At 45.0% G+C, this 12779-nt stretch overlaps 1 protein-coding gene across 10 annotated transcripts in view; it reads right to left on the bottom strand.

Annotated features, from left to right (window-relative positions):
- Positions 1-12779, bottom strand: part of LOC147115064 (sterile alpha motif domain-containing protein 12-like) — a 253049-nt gene that overhangs the window by 172843 nt on the left and 67427 nt on the right. For all 10 annotated transcript variants that reach the window (XR_015079041.1, XM_085993314.1, XM_085993312.1 and 7 more), the window contains exon 2: positions 8378-8556. Coding sequence is in view for 9 of the 10 variants with exons in the window: in XM_085993314.1 (XP_085849440.1) it covers positions 8378-8556 (179 nt within the window). In the remaining variant the exon portion in view is untranslated. The remainder of the gene's footprint in view (positions 1-8377; positions 8557-12779) is intronic.

The raw sequence follows: 12779 nt of genomic DNA on the forward strand, positions 1-12779 counted from the left end.
GAAGAGGTCGTTCAGGCATTTAATGACCGTGGTACTGGTCATGTCTGGGCAGGGGAAGGCGAAGGGGAAACGGGAGTACTCATCAACAATGTTGAGGAAGTACACATTACGGTCAGAGGACGGGAGGGGCCCCTTAAAATCGATGCTCAAGCGCTCGAAGGGGCGGGTGGCCTTGATCAGGCTTGCTCTGTCCGGCCTAAAGAAATGCGGTTTGCACTCGGCACAGGTCTGGCAGTTCCTGGTCATGGTCCTGACCTCCTCGATGGAGTAGGGCAGGTTGCGGGCCTTAATGAAGTGGTAAAGTCTGGTGACTCCGGGGTGGCAGAGGTCGTTGTGGAGGGTCTGAAGTCTATCAATTTGCACGTTGGCGCATGTAATTCGTGATAGAGCATCAGGGGGTTCGTTCAGCTTACCTGGCCGGTACAAGATATCATAATCATAGGTGGAGAGTTCGATTCTCCACCTCAAGATCTTGTCGTTCTTAATTTTACCCCTCAGCTTGTTATTAAACATAAAAGCGACCGAACGCTGGTCGGTGAGGAGGGTAAATCGTTTGCCTGCCAGGTAGTGCCTCCAGCGTCGTACAGCCTCCACAATCGCCTGGGCCTCCTTCTCGACCGACGAGTGTCGGATCTTGGATGGCTGAGTATTTCTGGAGCCTGGCTCTGTAGAATGCTGTGTTTAGCAATAATGCCACATCAGGTAGCTGAGGTAAGGGTATCAAGAGATATAGACCAAAGGTGGGTAAATGGACTTGAGGTACAGATCAGTCATGATCTAACTGACTGGCAGAATAAGATAGAGGGGTTGAACAACCTAGAGGGGTTGATGTTCCCTGCTAGGGATAATTCGAATGAGAATGCATTTTCAGTCCCGTTATGTTTATATGCTGGGTGTAGGTAGGTGCTCAATTACCACATTTGCTGCATTGAGATCCAGTAGCTGACTAGGGAGTGTTTGAGTGAAGTTAAGTATCTAGGCTCCATGCTGTTTTCCTGACTCTGAAGGTTCAGAAAAGGTTTCATCTGCTTCAGTTAAGAGTTTTGAGTTTTCTGTGATGACTTGGTTTGTGTGAAGCATGTACTCCATCTGCTGCTCCATTCTGGTATGACAGTTGTCAAATAGAGCTGATTGACACCTCATACAAAAGCAAAATACTGCAGATGCTCAAAATCTGAAATAAAAAAACAGAAAATGCTGGAAATACTTAGCAGGTCAAGCAGCATCTGTGGAGAAAGAAACAGTTAACGCTTCAGGTCGATGACCCTTCGTCATACTGGAAAAAGCTGGAGATGTAACAGATTTTAAGCGGACCTGCTGTGATTTCCAGCAAAGTTTTTTGGTTTTTTTTCTGTTTTTCATACAGACCCCAGCATCTGCAACATTTGACCCCTTGTGACCCCACCTCATTGTTCTTTGATGTAATGTTTTCCTGACTGACCTGTTTGGACACCATTCACACCTCGGCAGAGAGATAATCACAACAATCAAAGGTGTGAATGAAGGGCAGTTAGAAAGATTACCTGTAATCATCTGGCAGTGTTCTCCGACTATATATGCTGTGCCTATATGCATCTCTCCACTTCACCTGATGAAGGAGCAGCGCTCCGAAAGCTTGTAATTTCAAATAAAGCTGTTGGACTATAACCTGGTTGTGTGACTTCCCACATTTGTCCACCCCAGTCCAACATCGGCATCGCCACATCATGGCTACTAACGACACCACAAACTGCCGGCTCAAAGTGGAGAGGATCTCCAAGAAGATCGCGCATATCGACACAGACATCAAGTTTCTACAGAGATGCAAGAAAGCAGACAAGATCCCGAAAGGACTACAGATCACAAACACACTCAAGTCAACCAACAACACAGACTATGCTGAGAGACTCTGCCATCGTACCTCTCGCACACTCAACCATCTCGTACACCAGCTCCACAGCAGATGCCGCAACCTCGAAACCAAGATAGAGTCCATGTTCTCAGGACACAGCAGACCAGCTACAAGACACCGCCAAGCAGACGAGGCAACGGAACTACGCTACCCACATGCACACCAAGAACAGGAAGCTTGAGAAACTTGGCATCACCACCAGCAGCAACCAAGTCTCCCCCGGTACCACGGTTGGAACCACAGGGAAGTCCATCGTCAACTTGTCCAACCATACCCTTCAACCAGACAAAATCGAAGTTCTCAGCAGAGGGCTCAATTTCTGCCCCACCACCAAAATGGACCCCATCGGCCTCACGGCAGACACAGAGGAATTCATCAGGAGAACGAGGCTCCGGGAATTCTTCCACAAATCCCAAGATGTCAGCAGCGAACCCAATGAGACAATCAATGATCCGGAACAGCAGACAGAGGGATCCGCAGTGCAGCAACCGAAGAAGAAAGAGTCAAACTGGACCCCTCCGGAGGGCCGCTGCCCTAAGCTTGACATGTATGCTCAAGCTGCCAGATTCATCAGCCGCACTCACAAGACAGTCCAGAATGTCACCCGAGCACAACGCAACGCCATCCACGCTCTCAAGACCAACCGCAACATCGTCATCAAACCAGCAGACAAAGGAGGAGCCATCGTCATACAGAACAGAACGGACTATTGCAAAGAAGCATACCGACACTGGACAACCAGGAACACTACAGACAGTTACCCGCAGATCCGACCAAAGAACACACCCGCCAACTCAACAGACTGATCAAGACCTTCGATCCAGACCTTCAAAGCATCCTACGCGCGCTCATCCCACATACTCCCCGCATGGGAGACTTCTACTGCCTCCCAAAGATACACAAAGCCAACACACCCAGGCGTCCTATCGTATCAGGCAACGGAACCCTGTGTGAGAACCTCTCTGGATACATCGAGGGCATCCTGAAACCCATCGTACAGGGAACCCCCAGCTTCTGTCGCGACACTACAGACTTCTTACAGAAACACAGCACTCATGGACCAGTTGAACCAGCAACACTCCTCACCACGATGGACGTCTCGGCACTCTACACCAGTATCCCCCACGATGACGGCATCGCTGCGACAGCCTCAGTACTCAACACCAACAACAGCCAATCTCCAGACACCATCCTACAACTCATCCGCTTCATCCTTGACCACAATGTCTTCACCTTCGACAACCAGTTCTTTACCCAAACACACGGAACAGCCATGGGGACCAAATTCGCACCCCAATGCGCCAACATCTTCATGCACAAGTTCGAACAAGACTTCTTCGCTGCATAGGACCTCCAACCAACGCCATACACCAGATACATCGACGACATTTTCTTCCTATGGACCCACGGCGAAGAATTACTGAAAAGACTACACGATGACATCAACAAGTTCCATCCCACCATCAAACTCACCATGGACTAGTCCTCAGAATCAGTTTCATTCTTGGACACACGAATCTCCATCAAAGACGGACACCTCAGCACTTCACTCTACCGCAAGCCCACGGACAACCTCATGATGCTCCACTTCTCCAGCTTCCACCCTAACCACGTTAAAGAAGCCATCCCTTGTGGACAAGCCCTGCAAATACACAGGATATACAGAGGATCTGCTCAGACGAGGAGGAACGCGATGGACACCTACAGACGCTGAAAGACGCCCTCATATGAACGGGATATGACGCTCGACTTGTTGATCGACAGTTCCGACGGGCCACAGCAAAAAATCGCATAGACCTCCTCAGAAGACAAACATGGGACACAACCAACAGAGTACCCTTCGTCATCCAGTACTTCCCCGGAGCGGAGAAACTACGCCATGTTCTCCGCAGCCTTCAACATGTCATCGACGACGAACACCTCGCTAAGGCCATCCCCACGCCTTCACTACTCGCCTTCAAACAGCCGCCTAACCTCAAACAGACCATCGTTCACAGCAAATTACCCAGCTTTCAGGAGAACAGCGACCACGCCACCACACAACCCTGCCACGGCAACCTCTGCAAGACATGCCAGATCATCAACACAGATACCATCATTACACGTGAGGACACCACCCACCAGGTACATGGTACATACTCATGTGACTCGGCCAACATTGTCTACCTCATATGTTGCAGGAAAGGATGCCCCGGAGCATGGTACATCGGCAAGACCATGCAGACACTGCGACAATGGATGAACGGGCACTGCACAACAATCACCAGGCAGGAGTGTTCCCTCCCAGTCAGGGAACACTTCAGCAGTCAAGGACATTCAGCCTCTGATCTTCGGGTAAGCATTCTCCAAGGCGGCCTTCGAGAGACACGACAACGCAAAATCGTCGAGCAGAAACTGATAGCCAAGTTCCGCACTCATGAGGACGGCCTCAACTGGGATCTTGGGTTCATGTCACGCTACATGTAACCCCACCTGACGTAGAGTCATCCAGACTCGAGTTGTCATTGGCTTGTTCTCTCTGCACAGATGCGGCCGGACCTGCTGGGATTTCCAGCAACGCTTTTTGTTTTTTTTCTGTTTTTCCATACAGACCCCAGCATCTGCAACATTTGACCCCTTGTGACCCCACTTCATTGTTCTTTGATGTAATGTTTTCCTGACTGACCTGTTTGGACACCATTCACACCTTTGATTGCTGTGATTATCTCTCTGCCGAGGTGTGATAAAGGGCAGTTGGAAAGATTACCTGTAATCATCTGGCAGTGTTCTGACTATATATGCTGTGCCTATATGCATCTCTTCACTTCACCTGACGAAGGAGCAGCGCTTCGAAAGCTTGTGATTTCAAATAAAGCTGTTGGACTATAACCTGGTGTTGTGTGACTTCCCAGATTTTAAGCAAGTGTTGGGGTAGGGAAAGGGGGCAGGGGAGGAAAGAACAAAAAAGGGAAGGTCTGTGATAGGATGAAAGGCAGGAGAGATTAAGGGACATTAAAGGCAAGAGATCAAGAGAAACAACAGAAAATGCTGGAAAAACTCAGCAGGCCAGGCAACATATGTGGAGAGAGAGAGAGAGAGAGAGAGTCAACATTTCGGGTTGAAACCCTTCTACATAAGATTAAGAGACACAGAGATTAAGAGATGGTGCAAGGCAAAAGGAGATGGTAATGGGACAAGTTAAGAAACAAAAGATGGCTCTAGATGAAGTGTAAATGGCCCTGGCAGAATGAAAGACAGCTGCCATGTGGGAGAGAGAAAAAAATGAAAAAGAGATAGGGGCAGAGGTTATGGTCTGAAATTGTTGAACTCTGTCGAGTCCAGAAGGCAGTAAAGTGCCTGATCGAAAGAGGAGGTGCTGTTCCTCGAGCTTACGTTGAGCTTCACTGGAACAGTGTAAGAGGCCGAGGTCCGAGTGGGAGTGGAGCGGAGAATTAAAGTGACAGGCGACCGGAAGCTCGGGGTCACCCTTACGGACTGAATGGAGGTGTTCCGCAAAGCGGTCACCCAATTTGCGTTTGGTCTCCCCAATGTAGAGGAGACTGCATTCTCTCTAGCGGGGTGCTCTTTATATCAATTTATGCTTTTACATAGAAACATAGAAGATAGGAGCAGGAGTAGGCCATTCGGCCCTTCGAGCCTGCTCCGCCATTCAATGAGATCATGGCTGATCATCCAAATTCAGTACCCTGTCCCTGCCTTCTCCCCATATCCCTTGATCCCTTTAGCCTCAACAAATATATCCAATTCTTTCCTAAATATATTTAATGAACTGGCCTCCACCACCCTCTGTGGCACAGAATTCCACAGGTTCACCACTCTCTGGGTGAAGAAATTCCTCCTCATTTCAGTCCTAAATGGTTTACCCTTTATCCTTAGACTATGACCCCTGGTTCTGGACTCCCCGGCCATCAGAAACTAATGTCCAGACCTAACAGAATTTTATAGGTTTCGATGAGATCCCCTCTCAATCTTCTAAACTCCAGTGAGTATAAGCCCAATCGACACAATCTCTCCTCATACGTCATTCCTGCCATCCCAGGTATCAGCCTGGTGAATCTTCGCTGCACTCCCTCCATGGCAAGAACGTCTTTCCTCAGGTAAGGTGACCAAAACTGCACACAATACTCAAGGTGCGGTCTCACCAAGACCCTGTACAACTGTAGCAAGACATCCTTGTTCCTGTACTCGAACCCTCTTGCTACGAAGGCCAACATACCATTTGCCTTCTTAACCACCTGCTGCACCTGCATGCTTACCTTCAGCGACTGGTGCACAATAACACCCAGGTCTCTTTGCACTTCCACTTCTCCCAATCTATTGCCATTCAAATAATAATCTGCCTTCCTGTTTTTGCCACCAAAGTGGATAACCTCACATTTATCCACATTATAGTGCATTTGCCATGTTTCTGCCCAATCACCCAACCTGTCCAAATTGTACTGGAGTTTCACGACATCCTCCTCACAGCTTACCCTCCCACCCAGCTTTGTGTCGTCTGCAAATTTGGAGATATTACATCCAATTCCCTCGTCCAGATCATTAATATATATTGTGAACAGCTGGGGTCCTAGGACCGATCCTTGCGGTACCCCACTAGTCACTGCCTGCCACTCGGAAAACGACCCATTTATTCCAACTCTTTGCTTTCTGTCCGCCAACCAGTTCTCTATCCAAGTCAATACCTTGCCCCCAATCCCATGTGCCTTAATTTTGCACGCTAATCTCTTATGCGGGACCTTATCGAAAGCCTTCTGAAAGTCCAAATACACCACATCCACTGGTTCTCCCTTATCTATTTTACCAGTTACATCCTCAAAAAATTCCAGTAGATTAGTCAAGCATGATTTGCCTTTTGTAAATCCATGTTGACTTTGTCCGATCCTGTCACTGCTTTCCAAGTGCTCTGCTATTACATCTTTTATAATAGACTCTAGCAAATTCCCCACGACCGATGTACCATTTTCCAAGCACTTAAGCTCTGTATCGCAAAATTATTTCATAAGATTTTTTTCTGAAGCTGATGTTGAAATTAAAGTTTGAAAGTTTCCAGAACGTCAAATTTAACTAAGAGTTTAGTCAAAATCCTGGAATTTCCCAACATTGAGAGAGCATCTTCACCACGTGGACTACAGAGGTTGAAGAATGTGGCCCACCACCACCCGTTCAGAGCAATAAATGCCAGCCTTGCCACCAACACTCACATCCCGAGAATGGGAAATACTAATTACGAGTTCAATTTCAATACTTTAAGACTCTTGGATGGGCAAATGTTGTGCAAACCAGAACATCTTTCCTTTACATAACAATATGGTCATTATCTGCATACTGTCTAGCTCCTGCTTTTCTATTCCTGGAAATCGTACTTCTGACCTAGGTAATCTCCCCTCCCGAAGCACTGGCCCATTATCATTACCAATGGATATACATTAGAGAAAACAATATTACTACTTTAGATTCAGCAATTTTATGTTCATTGCTTCTTTTCATTTGTTTCCAATACTTCGGTTTGTATCTCTACTTAAACTTCAGCGAGGTCCGTGGCCCTTTGTTTTATGTATTCCCTTTTCTCTTCAGTTTTTGGCCCAGAATTTGCGGTTCCGATGACAGCCTACACACAGCATATGCCATCAGTTCACCTTGACAGATCTATTGCACCAACTGGAAAATCACTTTCCCTGACGCAGAGCTGGGCTATTTGCCCAACTAATGCCTATGAAACCCTTATGCCTGGTAAAAGCTGGCATAGGCCTTCTTTTACCAGCATAAGGGTTAATATCAATCCTAAAGTTAAAATGTAAAAATAAAAAATTGTGCACAAACACTTTCAATTATTTTATGCAAATTTTGGCCTGGATTAAAATGTTTAAAATTATTTTTCAAAAACTATTTATTGTATTTGCTTTAATCGAAGGGACTATTAATTAAGTTTAAAAATGAGAACATTTATTTTTATTGCAGTCATCTAAATTATTTAATTATTTGGGGATTCCTAATATGCTTATGGGGATTCAGTTCGCAAATGGAATCTTATTAGGAATCCTCCTTTCTGACTGGACGACCTGGCCACGTGATCCCTGGGATGCTTCCGAGCCACCTGCATCCCTGGGATCTGTGGGCCTTTACACTGCCGTACACCTGCGAGCCCAGGGCCCGAAGTCTCCGCAGCCTGGGAGCCTGAAGGTAAGTGCATATGCTTTTAGCGGGTTGGAGGCGTACTCCGACCGCAAATTCCGGGCCTATATAGTAGACAGAATCTTAAAAGACATTTCTATTCAAGATAGTAACCAGTTTCAAAACAGGTGCAAGTTTTATCCCTATTTTCCTAGATTTTAACCAATATTAAAAGAAAAAAAAATCAAGTTTGTCTGACTTGCACAAGACAGTATCAAATTTATCAAGTAAATGGCTGAACATTTCTTCTCAAATGCTTCATTTTACTCCAATATGGGAAGATTGAACTATACATCAGATTGTAGCTACACTCACCTTCACCGATTCTGTATCTGGCACATGAAGACTCTTTGGAATGTCATTTGATTCCACTATCCTCAAAATCTTTTCATCAGTTGAATTCAAGGCCTCTGGATCACCAAGTACTTGCAGGCTCACATCTTCAGTACAAACAGCATGATCCACACCGTTCTGGTTAAGACTACAATGAACAGCTGCAAGATAGAAAAGTTATAATAAGACATAAATAAGCATTTCAACTTGGCTACCATCAGCTGAAAAATAAGTTGTATTTACAGTTAGGCTAAAGAAAAAAAATCCCATGATGGAAGACTCTCCATACTTGCTCCAACATGCATTTAGATCTCAAATGGGTAGTTGGGCAAGCCCTTTCTCTACAGAATAGTAGAACATGAAATGTTACGTTACCATTTCTAAAATATTAGGATAGCCTTGAAGAATGCTGGACTACCACTATAACGAGGCTAATTTCCACAATCTTGTCTTCTGACCACAGCTTTACTGTGACTGCAACACTACTTATTTTGTGTATAAGCAACTTCAGTTGAGGACTATTAAAATATTTAAGAAATGATTTAAATGGTCAAGCTATCGCAGCATTTATTTTTTTTAAGCATTTTGTGTTAAAGCAAGTGTGGGAGAAAGAGAGAAGATTAAGATTTCCCCATGTATGAACAACAGTTTGGAAATGCAGGGCAGAGAATGGACACTGAGGTCAAGAAAAAAAGGCTCATACTCTGATAAGAGACCAGTTGCCAAGACACCACATATCACTGTAGAAGATAAACATTTGGCCTACGCACTTACTGTATTATAAACAAAGTTGTGTGAAGGCTGAAAAGATTAGAAGCTACACCTAAAAATGCAGCCTCAGCTAAATGTGCAACCTACATAATAGGTGGGCACAGAGCAAGGTATATTATAGTACAAGAATAGAACTTGTTTCCGCTTTTAAGGCAGAGCGTTCTCAGCATGGCCAGGATCCATGCAGATGCGTGAAGGGCCTGAAGGGCTGGAGCTGGTCGCTCTAGGTCTTGGAAACGGAATGTGTTGTTCTCTTGGGTTGGAGCACGATGAAGGTAGTCAGAGCCTGGGAACCAGACTATCATTTGCATGTCACCTTGTCATTTAATATACAGTAAATGGAAAACCGTTACTAGTTAATGTAATAAAGCTGATTATAAAAACCACTTGTGCGTGAATCATAAACAAAGATATTGTCGCCGGACTAACAACCCTTTGTTGCGACAGTAACCACAGAGGAAATCCGCTAACCGGCACAAACCACAAAAAAACAAATTCAGCTTGTCCCAAACACAGCCAATTGATGTCTAAAATTCTGAAACATCAAGGCTGTCCTATTCTGGTTATACACATGATCAAATACACAAATATTCCCCTCAATTTGTGTGTGTGGAGGCAGAGTGTAAGCTTTGCTAATGTCTTGCTATTCTTCATGCATAAGTGCTCAAAATAAGATCAATCGAATCATAAACTAGAACCCGGAAATAGATGCATGCATGTCAGCTGCTGTTACTCAATTACAGCAATACCTGCACAAGTTTAAAAAACTCAATTTGTCCAATACAACTGCAAACTAGAGAAATATATTACAGGGTACCTACGTAGAGACAGGTTGTGAAGCCAAATATTTTAGGCTACTTATACTATTACAGTCAGCTTAACAGAAGTGCTTGGAAGGATAATCAAAGATAAAGACAGCTAGTGTCCAACTAGCAGCTTTATCAAAGCTGTAGTTTTAGAGTTCAGATGTGTGCCACTTTTAGATAAGTGGAAATCCATTTCAAGAAATTTTGAATTGAATGCATTACTGCCACAGAGTGGCAAGATAAGGATTTGCACTCAATACCTACTCTGATCTCAGAAGTAGTTATACATTCAGAAAGAGAAAAGAAATGGTACTCTGCTGTTATGTAGAACAGCAAGATTCCCAGATTGAAGCAAATAGACAGAACAAAAAATTACTACAAAGCCCCAAATCTGAAGCTCCTCCACCAAAATCTAATAGGTCTCAGCTTTGATTAGTGATAGCACGCTCACCCGAATCAGAAGGTTGTGCATTCAATCTCCATTCCAGAGACTTGGAAACATAATCTGCGTGATACTTCAGTAGAGTACTGAGGGAGTGTTGCACTGTTCGAGATGTCAGCTTTAGGATGAGACGTTAAATCGAGGCCCCATCTTACTTTTCCTTTCAGGTGGGTGCAAAATATCCCATAGCACTATTTGACGAGCAGGAGAGTTCTGTGTGTCATGGCTTACAATTATCCCTCAACCAACATCACCAATAACAAATTTATGAAAGAGAAATTACGTTTGACAAATCTGAATTTTTGTTTTGAGATTGTAACTAGCACGGTAGATAAGGGGGAACCAGTGGATGTAGTGCATTTGAATTTTCAAAAAGCATTCGATAAGGTGCCACACAAGAGGTTATTACACAAGATTAGGGGTCATGGGATTGGGGGTAAACAGCTTGGATTGAGGATTGGTTAACCATCAGAAAACAGAAAGTAGGAATCGACGGGTCATTTTTCGTGTTGGCAGGCTGTAACTAGTGGGGTACCACAAGGATCAGTGCTTGGGCCTCAGCTATTCACAATCTACATCAATGATTTGGAATGAGGAGACCAAATGTAATCAATCCAAGTTTGCTAAGAATACAAAGCTGGGTGGGAATGTAAATTGTGAGGAGGATGCAAGGAGGCTTCAAGGGGATATAGACAGGCTAAGTGAGTGGGTAAGAACATGGCAGATGAAACATAATGTGGAGAAATGTAAAGTTATCCACTTTGGTAGGGAAAAAAAAAATAGAAAAGCAGAAAATGTTTTAAATTGCGAGAGAATGGGAAATGTTGGTATTCAGAGGGGCCTGGTGTACTTGTACACGAATCACAGAAAGTTAACATGCAGGTACAGTAAGCAATTAGGAAGGCAAATGGTACGTTAGCCTTTGTTGGAGTACAAGAGTAAAGAAGTCTTACTACAATTATACAAGGCCTTGGTGAGACCACACCTGGAGTACCGTGTACAGTTTTGGTCTCCTTATCCAAGGAAGGATACACTTGCCTTGGAGGGAGTGCAACAAAAGGTTCACTAGACTGATTCCTGGGATGTGGAGGGATTGTCCTATGAGGAGAGATTGAGGAGACTAGGCCTATATTTTCTAGAATTTGGAAGAATGAGGGGTGATCTCATTGAAACATAAAATTCTCACAGGGCTTGACTGGGTAGATGCTGGGAGGCTGTTTCCCCTGGCTGGGGAGTCTAGAACAGAGATCATGCATGTCAGCGGGGATCGGGGGTGGGATATGTGTCGGTGCAGGCTCGATGGGCCGAAATGGCCTCTATCTGCGCTGTGAGGTTTCTGTGATTCTGTGAATAGATTATTGGATACCAAGGGATATGGGGATAGTGCAGGAAAGTGGAGTTGAGGTAGAAGATCAGCCATTATCTTATTGAATGGCAGAGCAGGCTTGAAGGGCCTACACTTGCTCCTATTTCTTATGTTCTTAAAACAGATTATCTGGACATTTCTCTCATCCTATTGGTGGGATTGGCTGCCAAGTTTCCCTACATTACAATGGTGATTTTACTTAAAAAGTAATTCAATGGCCGTGTAGTGCTTTAGGACATCCTGAGGATGTGAAAGTCAGTATAAATTCTAATAATCTAAAATACAGCACAGCCAACATGGTGTCTAATGTAAGTTCTTCAAAACACTTAATATAGAGGGCTCAGATGAATAAAGGGGAAATTGGGAAGGGGTGGAAATCTGAAGCAAAGTTTGCACCCCTCCCTTGCCTTCACATGGTCCATCTCCAATTCTTCCATCTCCATCACTTTTGGGGAAAGGCAGTCAACCAATCTGCTGTAAGCTCACTGACTCCCACAGCTACTTTGATTTCACTTCTTCCCACCCCGCTTTTGGTATAGGACTCTATTCAATTCTCAGTTTTTCCTGTCTTATCTGTTCTGACGATGCCACCTTCCACACCAGTGCTTTTGATGCATCTTCCTTTTCTTCAACCAAGGATTCTCCTCCAGTGTGGTTGACCGGACCCTAGACGATCAGTCCCATTTCCTGCATTTCTGCCCTCACCCCTTCCTCCCCTCCTCCCCGAACCACAATACGGTTCCCTTGTCCTCACCTTCCACCCCAACAGCCTCCACATTCAACAGATTATCCTTGGCCATTTCTGCCACCTCCAGCGTGATACCACCAAACACATCTTTCAGCATTCCGAAGGGACTGTTCCCTCCGGGACACCCTGATCCACTCTTCAATCACCCCCAACACCCGCTCCCCTTCCCACACAAGCACAGGAGATTGCAACACCTGCCCTTTCACCTCCTCCCTTTCCACCATTCAGGGCTGTAAACACTCCTTCCAGGT

This window comes from Somniosus microcephalus, chromosome 7 (genome assembly GCF_052327205.1).
Source record: "Somniosus microcephalus isolate GS21.2 chromosome 7, FLI_Smic_1.0, whole genome shotgun sequence".
Taxonomy (NCBI): domain Eukaryota; kingdom Metazoa; phylum Chordata; class Chondrichthyes; order Squaliformes; family Somniosidae; genus Somniosus; species Somniosus microcephalus.